This window comes from Bufo bufo, chromosome 9 (genome assembly GCF_905171765.1).
Source record: "Bufo bufo chromosome 9, aBufBuf1.1, whole genome shotgun sequence".
Lineage (NCBI taxonomy): Eukaryota > Metazoa > Chordata > Amphibia > Anura > Bufonidae > Bufo > Bufo bufo.
In genome coordinates, this window is record NC_053397.1 from 195,128,555 (window position 1) to 195,142,723 (window position 14,169).

General features: G+C 41.6%; 1 protein-coding gene across 1 annotated transcript in view; it reads left to right on the forward strand.

The window, feature by feature from the left end:
- Positions 1–14,169, forward strand: part of TNR (tenascin R) — a 203,017-nt gene that overhangs the window by 89,291 nt on the left and 99,557 nt on the right. Inside the window, exon 7 of the mRNA XM_040407231.1 lies at positions 11,347–11,532. Coding sequence (XP_040263165.1) covers positions 11,347–11,532 — 186 coding nt within the window. The remainder of the gene's footprint in view (positions 1–11,346; positions 11,533–14,169) is intronic.

A 14,169-nucleotide genomic window follows, 5' to 3' on the forward strand; every position in this document is an offset into this window, starting at 1 on the left:
TGTTTTTAAAGTCAAAGTTGCCTCTTTTTACGCTGCCCTCGCCAACCGAGACAAAATGTATCTTCATTTACACCAGTTTTCTGGGGCAAATTAAACCAGAAATGGTAGGTCTGAACTAAAATAGTACATAGTACATAAGGCCGAAAAAAGACATTTGTCCATCCAGTTCGGCCTTTTATCCTGCAAGCTGTGGAAGGCAAAAAAAACCATGTGAGGTAGAAGCCAATTTTCCCCACTTTAGGGGAATAAAAAATTCCTTCCCGACTCAAATCAGGCAATCAGAATAACTCCCTGGATCAACGACCCCTCTCTAGTAGCTATAGCCTGTAATATTATTATCCTCCAGAAATACATCCAGGCCCCTCTTGAACTCTTTTAGTGAACTCCCCATCACCACCTCCTCAGGCAGAGAGCTCCATAGTCTCACTGCTTTTACTGTAAAGAATCCTTTTCTATGTTTGTGTACAAACCTTCTTTCCTCCAGACGCAGAGGATGTCCCTTCGTCACAGTCACAGTCCTGGGGATAAATAGATGATGGGAGAGATCTCTGTACTGACCCCTGATATATTTATACATAGTAATTAGATCTCCCCTCAGTCGTCTTTTTTCTAAAGTGAATAACCCTAATTTTAATAATCTTTCAGGGTACTGTAGTTGCCCCATTCCAGTTATTACTTTAGTTGCCCTCCTCTGGACCCTGTCATAGATTTCATTTTTGGCACACGGACTGCCGGAGAATGCGCCTGATTTATGATGAGCCCTGCACCTCAGCATAAATTAGGCGCATCCTCCATCAATTCAGGGGATATGAAGACTGGCACAGAAAGCACCAATCTTGATAAATCTCCCCCTTTGTTGTTAAAGAGGCTGTTTGCTACCATCAGCAGCCATGCATTTACCCATAGCTATATATGACACTGTCACTAGTATTACTAATGTTGGCTTGGCATTAAAGAGCTGGAAATGAGTTGCAAACATCCCTAGAAGATCTCAGAATGTCACCACACAACTGTCCAGAGCAATTAGAGCACTTATTATTCCGGTCAACTTTTTCAGAACCAAATCAAATGGCCTGACCAATTTGGCCAAATAAAATTTCAAGGAATTTGCTCATCACTACAAACAATATTTCGAAACATTGGAAACTCAAATTACTGAATAGTTTTAGTCTTGCCCATGCTCCTCATGGGAGGGCCCTAAATTGTTAGTCCCACCCTTTTTAATGCAAGATAGCTAAAATATGGACTCTTCTGTGGTTAGGTTCACAGGGAGAAAGACTGTTGACGAGAATTGTGGACTGTTGTAAAATTCACAGTCCAAAGGCCTTCTTGAACTCAGTGAGGTACTGTACATACTGTGCATTACAGAGAAATTGTAATCCACACAAGACACAGGGCAACATTCAGTATGGGCAGGCTTAGATCCAGTTCGACACTGAAGAAAACCACCATGTTTTCTAGAGCTTGTAGCAGGGGCATAACAAGTAACCATGAGGCCCTATTGCAAAACTTGGAATGGGGTCGTATTCCACCTTGACCACTTTCAACAATATGTTTGAAAAAGCTTATGATTGGATTTCCTAATGCACAAGGCTAAGGCACATATGGATGTCATAGGGTTAATGCACATAGTGATGTCCCAGTACAGGGATAATGTATACAGTGCTGTCATAGTAGTGCAATAATGTGCACAGTGAAGTTACGGTACAGGGATAGCGCACACAGTAATGTCATGATATTGGCAAAACATACACAGTGATATCACAGTACAGTGATAATAAACACAGTGATGTCACGGTACAGAGATAATAAACACAGTGATGTCACAGTACAGGGATAATAAACACAGTGATGTCACATTACAGGGATAATAAACAGCGATGTCACAGTACAGAAATAATAAACCAGTGATGTCATAGTACAGAGATAATAAACACAGTGATGTCACAGTACAGAGATAATAAACACAGTGATGTCACATTACAGGGATAATAAACAGCGATGTCACAGTACAGGGATAATAAACACAGTGATGTCACAGTACAGGGATAATAAACACAGTGATGTCACGGTACAGAGATAATAAACACAGTGATGTCACAGTACAGGGATAATAAACACAGTGATGTCACGGTACAGAGATAATAAACACAGTGATGTCACAGTACAGAGATAATAAACACAGTGATGTCACATTACAGGGATAATAAACAGCGATGTCACAGTACAGTGATAATAAACACAGTGATGTCACAATACAGGGATAATAAACACAGTGATGTCACAGTACAGAGATAATAAACACAGTGATGTCACAGTACAGGGATAATAAACACAGTGATGTCACAGTACAGGGATAATAAACAGTGATGTCACAGTACAGTGATAATAAACACAGTGATGTCACAGTACAGAGATAATAAACACAGTGATGTCACAGTACAGGGATAATAAACACAGTGATGTCACAGTAAAGAGATAATAAACTGTGATGTCACAGTACAAGGATAATAAACACAGTGATGTCACAGTACAGGGATAATAAACACAGTGATGTCACAGTACAGGGATAATAAACAGCGATGTCACAGTACAGGGATAATAAACACAGTGATGTCACAGTACAGAGATAATAAACACAGTGATGTCACAGTACAGGGATAATAAACACAGTGATGTCACAGTACAGGGATAATAAACACAGTGATGTCACAGTACAGGGATAATAAACAGTGATGTCACAGTACAGTGATAATAAACACAGTGATGTCACAGTACAGAGATAATAAACACAGTGATATCACAGTACAGGGATAATGAACACAGTGATGTCACAGTACAGGGATAATAAACACAGTGATGTCACAGTACAGAGATAATAAACACAGTGATATCACAGTACAGGGATAATAAACACAGTGATGTCACAGTACAAAGGTCATAAAGACAACAATGTCAGAAATAATCCACTCAGTGATGTTGCAACACTGGAATTATGCAAACAGTGATGTCATATGCAAGAATAATGTTGTGATCTAACAGCACAAAAATAATGCAAAAAGGAAAGCTGCTCAGAATGGATAATGCACCCAGAAGACGTAACCTTGAGGCTCCATAATAAAACTTAAAATGAGGTTGTATTAAAGTTTTCATAACAACGTATATAACTGCACCTTATTTCTGATAGAATTGGACCCTCTTAGTGGTTGGGCCACATATTAGCTGCTATGCCTGCTACCTTCGTACTTATCCCTATGGACTATGCAATAGCCAGATAGCTGGGTGGTACGTGTACATACTAAGGATAGAAAACTGCTGAGCTGGCTCTTTCTGTAAATCCTTCAAACGGCACTGAGCTAAGATGAGTGATATATTAAGCATGGACCAGCCCTCTAAATCAGGATTGATTGACAGTCATCAGTTCATTAAACCTGATGGCTCCAGCCTGCGGGACATTTGGAGAGAAGTCTTGTTTTGTGTAGCCGCAGCTGCTCAGCAATACTCGGGCTTTAATGAATTTTGTTGTCTACTGAAGGGTTATGAGCTCATCTTGAAGGCTGTATTTAGAGAGTTGTTTCGCTTCTTTGGCTATTGAAGGATGTGTGGTGATTGAATTTCACTTACAGTTAGAAAGAATCAATGAAAACTCTCAGAAAGAGATCTGCTCAAAGACAATACAAATTCCTACATGGCCGACTCAAGGCCTGTGGGGGCTGGGGAGGGGGGGTTGTATGGGGCTCCTCGTAGATATACAGCACATATACTGCAAAAAAATGATAAACATACTGATATCAGACTATAAAATATGTAATATAGTATGATTTATTTAATCCAGCATCAATGAGACCTTATAGGTCTTAGATTATGATATAGTCTGGATTATTGGATGGTCATCGAAAAGTATGTAAAACTCACCTCTTTAGAGTTCTTAGGAAGAAAATCCAAGTGAAAAAAAATAAATAAAAAAAATTGGGTCCAGAACTTCAGAGGAATAACATAACTGGTTCTCGATATGTGTTCTGCTCCTGGTCCTGTGAAATTCCACATTATATTACACGTCTGAACAATTGTCAGATTTTCTAATTTTCAGGATTCCCAAATTAGTTAAAGGGGTTGTCTATGAGCAGACCCAGGGGTGGATTGGTTATAGATCTATACAGGGAAATGTCCCTGTTGTCTGATGCCCCGGGGGCTGTCCAAGCCCTACTCTTTGCTGCTGGCAGACCACACATGCCCTCCTGAATTCAATAGCTGTGCCCCGCATCTCACCTCCTAAGCCTCCTGCTCCATATCTTAATCAGAGACAACTGGAAGAGGAGGAGGATAGAAAATGGCAGCTATTGATGGCCATCACAGAGGGGCAGCAACATATTGTGCTGCACTGTGGTATATGGTTCTGATGGGACAGTATTTTGCCCTGCCTTCTCTTAATTTGGACCCTGCTACAACATGGGGCCACTTTTAGTAATTTTTTTACAGGGCCACTTTATCTTCCTAGTCTGCCCCCTGAGCATGCCAACTCAATCCTTGTAACCAGTGCCCAATAAAAAAAAATAAAAGAAAACACCTGCCCATATTTCCAACCTTCCCTCATCATGGCCCCGTTCCTAGTCACTTCAGGTCCCCGCCCAATCACTGGCCTCAGCGGTCACATGCGTTAGAATGGGGCGTTACTGCTACTGCTGAGCTGGGCTGGTGACGTGTTGTTCTTGCACAAGTAACTGCTGAAGCCAGTGATTGACCACTATGGTTTTGGGACCAAGTCACTTCCAGTCTGGGGGGAGCTTGAAGTGGCTAGGAATAGGGACACAGCATGGGAATGGCAAGACTGCAGACAGGTGTTTTTTTTTTCTTTTCTTTTTTTAATTGGGCACAGGTTCTGAGAATTGCTGGACAATTCCATTAAATCTTACTGTGCATAGGGTGTCACCGAAATTTTGTTCTGCCAGTTAAGACCAGATAGTGATTCATATGTACGTAAAGAGTATAGCAGGCGGCACTCACCACTGTAAACAAACTGAAGTCCTTTATTCCTCCAAAGGTATAGAAAACATAAGGCTGGGGCAGACAGCTCACATACACATGAAAGTAGCGACGGCCGTTTCGCCCTCACGTGCTTCCTCAGGCCACTATCTTCATTACGCATATGCATGCCTCATTTATACGTCACCACACGGAGTCGCCATAGAGATCTCTAGCGCTGCCCCGAAATGACAATTTTAAAAACAACAATAAACAAGTAACCACATATATACTGTAGATTGACAGCAACTGCACATTACAAAATCACACTTAAGTCATTTTGGTCATCTAACCCCAAAGAGCCCATAGCTCTAGAACGCATAATCCACTTAGCCTCTCTTAGTAGCAAGAGGCGATGCCTATCGCCCCCTTGTGGTGGGTTCAGAACTAACTGAATACCTGCAAAACTAAGGGATCTTGGGTCCCCACCATGTTCATCTCTTATGTGTTCTATTAATCTGGGACAACCTTTCCCTGACTTAATTGAGTTCACATGTTCCCTGAACCTCTCGTACACCCAGTGTTTGGAGTTTGTAACATATCTCAATGAGATCAATGATATGAACATGAGGTTTACTTTGCATTATGGGGGTACCACTCTGGATTTTTTGGATATAGCTGTTGTGGTTAGTGGCAACGACTTGGTCAAGAGGGGATATTGTAAGCCCACGGCGACCAACTCTTTGCTGCACTACAACAGCTTTCACCCTTATATATATATATGGTTACTTGGTTATTGTTGTCTGTATAAGACCAGATAGCGACACATATCTTTTTTTCTAATCTGTTTATAGTTTCTGATTGCAGATTTTTTCTGAACAAGATTATGAGGCGGCCATCTTACCTGAGCTGTTCTTAACAGCATTTTAAGAATTGCTTTACGGCAGCCCCATAGGCCATAGACACAATGGTTAGGAGGGGACCTCACTTAGTTCTATGGGAGAGTTTTCTGGGCATGCTCTGTGACCTGTGCAGAGGTCATTGTACAAGGAAAGAATAGATAAGCTTTGACAATCGCCTATTGTGATTTGTAATCCTGTGTTATCTATGCACAGAGGTGATATCATTACAGACAGGATTAGAATGACAGATGAGCAGGTAACTGTGGTAAAGTGATCTGTACAGACTAAGAAGTGGTTTCCATTATTAGACATAGTGGCCAGTGCGGAAACTACAGGATACCCGTTGCGATCACCGTTCTGTCTTTGCTCAATGTTAAGAGGCTGTAATCTTATAAAATGTTAATTTCCCCCTGTATTTTCGGGTTATCAGGTTGTGAAACAATCGAAACTTTTTTTCGTACTTATTTTAAGCTCATTTTGTTGGCATTTGGCAGAGGCTTTATATCATAGCGGGGTTTTTGCAACCCACTGAGCTTGAAATCACTCACGCAGTTGTCTTGTTTGCAATTTCTATAACTTAAAATCATATTTCGAACACAATTAATTAAATGTACAAGGGTTTCGAAGGATACTTGCCATCACTACTCTGAATTAAGGAATATTTCACAAGGAATAAAATATTACCTAGAAATCAATGTCCTTCAGTCATCCTCTCCTGTCAAGCTTTTTACCCTTTAATGCAAAATAACGTACATGTAGATGTATGTCATCTGGGGGGTGTACTTGACGCAAAAGGCTGTACTGCAATATTCAGAATCAGAGGTAACTCTGCTCTGAGTCATTTGATCCCTTAGACGCAGCAGTCAATAGCAGTGCAGCACCTAAGAAGTTCAGCAGAGTGACTGGCTATTGACTATTGCCCATCAATCCATCAGTCCCCTCAGGGCGCATTCGCGAGGTGTCGATGGGTTGCAATCACAGATGAAACCCTAATGACCTTGAGGTTTGCAATCTAGCAGAGTCAGAACCTAATAGGTTGTTTTTTGGTGTAAAAATGACAAGTATAATACACTGCAATATGGAACTATTTCAGTGTTATACAAGCAACTAAAAGATTGGATGTTCCATTCCCCTACATGAAAGGTAAAAAATGTAATAAAAAGTTTTAAAATATAAAAAAAAAACTTTCCCAATCATAAATTATTTCCTATGGCTAAAAATTTTAAAACAAAAAGGCACATAAATGGTATTGTTGTTGCATTCATAATACCAGAAACTATGATCACATAACAAAAATGTTAGAATTGCTATTTTTGAAAAACATGAAAAAAATAAAATAAAACCTATTAGAAATATTAATTTTATGGCATTTTAAATAGGTTTTAATAACGGGTATTCAATAGTCCAGGCAATCCTGGACATCATGCCATATCCCATTTTGCCTGCACCCTTGGCATCTGCAGGGCCATCACCATGCTTGGTGTTTTGCAGCAGCTGGAGAGCCACAGGTTGGAGACCATTGCCAGATACTGTAGCGAATGTCATTGGAGTCAATGAATCGGCCACATTTTTTATGTTTTCCACCTGTGTTAAGTGCAATTGTGAATGTTTCATTGCAAATGCAGGGTAAGGAAGCATGTATGCTAGATGAAGCCTAAGAAAAGCTAATTACTCGTCTTGTGGACTGAAGGACAAATTACCTGGAATATTATTATCATCATTATTAATTTAAATGCATCTATTATGTAGGATGCATAAAATCACTGAATTATACAGCTAGATGACAGAAGAAAAGTAAGAAGAATCCTATTCATATTCTATATGACATACTCTATATGTAGATAATACAGGATCCACCATTCACAAGAGGTGATATCACAGCTTATCTACTCCCTCCTGACCTCTGCACAGGTCACAGAGCACACCCCATAGAAGCCAATGAGGTCCCCTCCTGTCCATTGTGTCTATGGCACATGGTGGCTGCTTTAAAACATATCTCTAAATGCTGTTAACAGCTCAGGCAAGATGGCCGCCACCATAATCATCTTCAGAAAAAAAATCTGCCAAATGAAAAAAAAAAATTTGAAAAAAAAGGATATGTGTCGCCATCTAATTTGAATTGGCAAAAAATGAAGGCTGACAAATTCCCTTCAAGTTATCTTCGCACCATGTTAAAGTGTAACTGTCATGTTTTCATAAAAAAAATTTTTTTAGCATACGTTACTGCTGCCGCAGCATTATGTAACATAGTAACATAGTTTATAAGGCCGAAAAAAAGACATCTGTCCATCAAGTTCAGCTGTTATCCTAAGTTCAGCCTGTGGCTCGTCTACCAGGTTTCTGAGGCCAAAACTGCCTTCCCCCACTTCCCATACACACTTGCTGTAGCCAGCAGCTCCCTGCCAGCCAATCAGATTGGATTACTGAGAGACACGCCTCCTCACTCTGAAGCCTAATGCAGGCATGCAGTGTGGAAGACCGCGCCTCTGTCTTCTGTTTATACTAAAGGGAAGACAGACAAACCCTAGCAACGGTCTTTTAAGGGACCAATGGAAAGGGACAGAGGACATTAATGAAAGCTGTTATTATAAGGTAATTACAGATCTTTTGACAATCATTGACAGACTAACTCAGGTATACATGCGTAGCTCTAATAAACTAGCAAATAAAAAAAATACAGTTACGCTTTAACCACTGCACGACCACCCATTGACTATAAACGTCCTATGGGCGGTCATTTATCTCAGAATGCACGTTTTAGAACGTCCATTCAGAGTTGGCAGCTTCACGCTAATTGTGCAGCTGCCGAGCGGGGGGCCCACTGTCAGTAACAGCAGGGCACCCCAGAGAGAAGGCAGCGACGAGCTCTGCGTATACAGATCAAGAGGCACTATGCGCTTCCTGTCCCGCCGTGTGGTCATGTGACTGCCAGGGCCGGGGGAGTGCAAGAGCTGTCGGGTCTTTCACAGACCTTGATCAGCCCTGCACTGAGGCTGTACAGCGTTTTATAGTGCTGTTCAGCCTCTCTGGGGGGTGTATTTCCCCTGTAACTGGGGCTACTATGTCAGCCCCAATTACAGGAGAAATCAATAGTGAAATTATATTTTTTTTTTATTTAAATGTCCCCCAGAGGTCTTGTATGACCTTATGGGGGACGCAAAGTGTAAAATAATAAATAAAAAAATAAAGTGTTTTATAAAAAAAAAAAAAAAAAAAGGTTTCGCATGTAAAAAAAAAAAAATCCCCAATTAAGTAATTAAAAAAATGTTAAAAATAGAAAAAATAAAATAGACATATTTGGTATTGCCGCGTCCGTGGCAGTCGGCTCTATAAAAATATCACATGATCCACCCTGTCCAATAAACACCATACATTTTTTTTAAAACTGTGTCAATAAAAGCAATTTTTGTCACCTTACATCACAAAAAGTGCAACACCAAGTGATCAAAAAGGCGTATGTCCCACAAAATGCTACCAATAAAGCCATCACCTCATCCCGCAAAAAATTTGTCTCTACATAAGAAAATCTCTAAAAACAAAACAAAACTATAGCTCTCAGAACATGAAGACATTAAAAGATCATTTTTTGTTTCAAAAGTTCTATAATTGTGTTAAAGTGAAATAAATAAACAAAAGTATACATATTAGGTATCTCCGCATTTGTAACAACCAGTTCTATAAAAATATCACATGACCTAACCCCTCAGGTGAACAACGTAAAATAATAAAAATATAAATTGTGCCAAAAAAGCCATAAAGTGCAACACCAAGCGATCAAAAAGGCATATGCCCCCCAAATTATTACCAATCAAACTGTCACCTCACCCCGCAAAAAATTAGACCCTAACTAAGACAATCAGTCAAAAATAAAAAAGCTATGGCTCTCAGACTATGGAGACTCTGAAACATAATTTTTTTGTTTCAAAAATGCTATTATTGTGTAAAACTTAAATAAAAGTATACATATTAGGTATTGCCACGTCCGTAACGATCTGCTCTATAAAAATGTTACATGACCTAACCCTTCAAGTGAACTCTGTAAAAATAAATAAATAAATAAAAACTGTGCTAAAACAACCAATTTTTTGGTCACCTTGCCCTATAAAGTGTAATAATGAATGATCAAAAAATCAAATATACCCAAAAATGGTACCAATAAAAACGTCAACTCTTCCTGCAAAAAATGAGCTCCTGCACAAGATGATCGTCAGAAAAATAAAAAAATATGGCGTTCAGAAAATGGAGACACAAAAACATAATTTTGTTTCCAAAAATGCTTTATTAAGTAAAACTGAAACAAACAAAGAAAGTAGACATATTTGATATCATTGTGTCCGTAACAACCTGCTCTATAAAAATAGCACATGATCTACCCTGTCATATATATGTTGTAAAAAATAAAAACAGTGCCAAAACAGCAATTTTTTGGTTGCCTTGCATAGAAAAAACGTAATATAGAGCAATTAAAAATCATATGTATCCCAAAATAGTACCAATAAAACTGGCACTATATTCCCTAGTTTCCAAAATAGGTTCACTTTTTGGGAGTTTCTACTGTAAGGGTGCATCAGGGGGGCTTCAAATGGGACATGGATCTAAAAAAAAAAAAATTTGCCTTCCAAAAACCATATGGCACTCCTTTTCTTCTGCATCCTGCCGTGTGCCCTTACATCAGTTTATGACCACATGTGGGGTGTTTATGTAAATCGCAGAATCAGGGTAATAAATATTATGTTTTGTTTGACTGTTAACCCTCCATGTGTTAAAGAAAAAAATGGATTAAAATGAAAAATCTGCCAAAAAAGTGAAATTTCATCTCCATTTTACTTTAATTCTTGTGGAACACCTAAAGGGTTAACAAAGTTTGTAAAATCAGTTTGGAGTAACATGAGGGGTGTAGTTTCCTAAACTATTCCTGCAGGCTGTTCCAGTGGAGGAACAGTTTAGCGCTTGTGTGAAATCAGCCTTACTCCCTCCTGACCTCTGCAAGGTCACAGAGCATGCGTAGAAAACTCTCCCATAGAAGTCAATGAGGTCCTCTCCAGTCTATTGTGTCTAAGGCCTATGGCTTGATGTATTTTAGGCCTAGTGACCAGTGTGAAAACACATGATTTTAAAATGTTTTATAAATATTGAAAGCGAAATCACCCAAAATTATAAAAAAAAATGTTTAACATAAAAACTTGATGTAAACAATAGGTAATTTTTTTATGACACGCCCCCCTTTAAAGCAATGATCTCCAACCTGTGGCTCTCCAGTTGTTGCAAAACTACAACTCCCATCATGCCCTGACAGCCACAGACTTTGAGGGTGTGAAGAGAGCCATAGTTACGCAACAACTAGAGACTCACAGGTTGGGGAACATTGCCTTTAAATTTTGTACATTACTTTTTAAAAAGCCCTTTTTGTGAACATTTAGGAGACTTTCTTTAGAATTTAGTTGTTTTTTTTTACTATGAATTTCATCGTTTTCTCACACAGAGCTTGACGCACCCAAGAATCTACGTGTTACATCCCGGGCATCATCAACCTTAGAAATGGAGTGGGATAACAGTGATGCAGAGGGTGATGGGTATCGAGTGGTGTTCAGCACCTTAGCTGGAGATCAGTACCATGAACTGAGGGTGCCACGCAATGCTGGACAGACCACTAGAGCCACGCTGACAGGTAAGAATGTAGCGTTGCTTTGGAAAAATGTAGAAAAAAAAATGTTGCTAAAGAAACTTTCTGGAAAAAACTAATGAACTGTGTAACACCTAGGACTGCGGGGGAGGTGCAAGACATAGGAAACACCCAAGAGCAAATCCTTTTCTATGCTCCGCCCCCAGGACCCTGCACCAGATATAACACATTTTATAAGTTTTGATTTTTCGTTTTCAAGTGTTCCTTTAAATTGTTGAGAGTCAAGCAAGGTCTGCAGCGGGCTATAGCCAGTGCCTAGGGTATCCCTTGCCCCTTAGGAAGTTTTAATGGCACTCTGGGTCATTACAGGTCCCATGTGTGATAATAATTATTTCATAGTACTAGAGGCAGACCAAGTGTAGAAGTGACTTATCATGATGCTTCCAAGTAATCTATCAGAATGCAACACATGTAAATGCTGTGGACAAACTGCAGAGCTATAAAGTGCTCTATACTTCATTAATACTGGGCCGTCTCCAGCCCTGCTGTTATCTTGGAAGGCATCCAGTGCAAACCTTCCAGTACGACGTTAGGTCAAAACCAGCATTAACACATTGCACCAGATGCGCACTTTAGGACTTTTATTTCTAATCGGTTTAATCACTGTGGCAGTCATTAAAGGAACATTTTGGCTAAAAGTTATACACTGTGTTAATCTTAATGTAGTGCCTGAAGGGGGCAGAGAAGGACACAAGTACCCGAACGGAGAATTCCAGAGTCATGTCCTGTCCGTTTGAAGGGGTTGTCCCATCTTGGACATTGGGGGCATATCTCAAGGATATGCCCCCAATGTCTGATAGGTGCGGATCCCACCTCTGGGACCTGCAGCTATCCTTAGAGTGGAGCCTGCAAAGTGCAGGAGGGCGCACTGTGAATGCGCGGCCGCCCTCCATTTTTTTCTATGGGACTGCCAAAAACAGCAGCTATTTCCGTAAGCCCCATAGAAGTTAATGGAGAGGTGGCCGCGCTTGTTTGGTGCTCTTCCCATTAATTTCTATGGGACTTCCAAAAATAGCCGAGCGCACCGCTCAGCTATTTTCGGCACTCCCATAGAAATAAATGGAGGGCGACTGCATATGCACTGTGCGCTCTTAGTCACTTTGCGGTCTCCGTTCTAAGGATAGGTGTGGGTCCCAGAGGTGGGACACGCACCTATCAGACTTTGGGGCCATATTTTAGCGATATGCCCCCAGTCATTTTCAGTATCCTGAGCAGCGTGGCCAGCACTGAAGAGCTGAAGTGCACTTAGGTGTGTGGCCCGCACTGAAAAGTTGAGAAGCTGAGGTGCACTGAGGGGCGTGGCCAGCACTGCAAAGCTGAAGAGCTGAGGTGCACTGAGGGGCGTTGCCGGCACCGAAAAGCTGAAGAGCTGATGTGCCCTGAGGAGTGTAGTCAGCACTGCAAAGCTGAAGAGCTGAGGTGCACTGAAGGGTGTGGCCAGCACTGCAAAGCTGAAGAGCTGAGGTGCACTGAAGGGTGTGGCCTGCACTGGAAAGCTGAAGAGCTGAGGTGCACTGAGAGGTGTGATCTGCACTGGAAAGCTTAAGAGCTGAGGTACACTGAGGGGTGTGGCCTGCACTGGAAAGCTGAAGATCTGAGGTGCACTGAGGGGTGAAGCCAGCACTGGAAAGCTGAAGAGCTGAGGTGCACTGAGGGTCGTGATCTGCACTGGAAAGCTGAAGATCTGAGGTGCACTGAGGAGTGAAGCCAGCACTGGAAAGCTGAAGAGCTGAGGTGCACTGAGGGGTGTGATCTGCACTGGAAAGCTGAAGAGCTCAGGTACACTGAGGGGTGTGGCCTGCACTAGAAAGCTGAAGAGCTGAAGTGCACTGAGGGGTGGGGCTAGGGTGGCCAGACGTCCGGTTTTAGGCCGGACAGTCCAGTTTTTAGACTTCTTGTCCTCCGTCCTGCGCAAGGCCATGACGGACGTCCAGAAGTCCTCCTTTTTTGTGGTTATTGCCGACTCTCAGCAAGAATACTGTAAGGGGCACTTTAAGTATCAGTCACTCACATGATCTGGATCACTAGTCACAGCGCAGAGCGCACTGACATCACACGCTGCCTGCAGATTCGCGCCAGTCAATCCTGGTTTGCAGGCGCTGCGGGAAGTGAAAGGAGGAACAGACTCAGCTGTGCTGAGGTAGTCGAGGCTGCTCGTACTGGTCTGAAAGACTTTGCTGTGGCCGGGCCAGGGATTGGTGAAACTGAAAGGGAGGAAGTTTGTGAATCGGGGGGACTGTAATAACTAGGGGGGAAATTAGATGCTCACTGGTCTGTGCTATGGGCCGCCAGGGATTGCTGAAAGGGGTTAATAAATACTGTGAATGGGGGACTGATGAGGGGTTAATAACTACTGTGAAAGGCCCTTCACAGTATTTATTAACCCCTTTCAGCAGTCCCCCATTCACAGCATTTATTAACCCCTCGGGGGACTGCAGAAAGGGGTTAATAACTACTGCGAAGAGGGGACTGGCTGGCTCCAGACTCCAGTACACCCCCTGGCCCCTGAAGGACACTTCTGGCTCCTCCACAAGTCCCCCCAAACACACCCCCCACCCCGGCTGGCAATGGGGGTGTGGCTTCAAGGAGGTTGGAGTGGTTTATAGATTTGGGCGCGTAGTT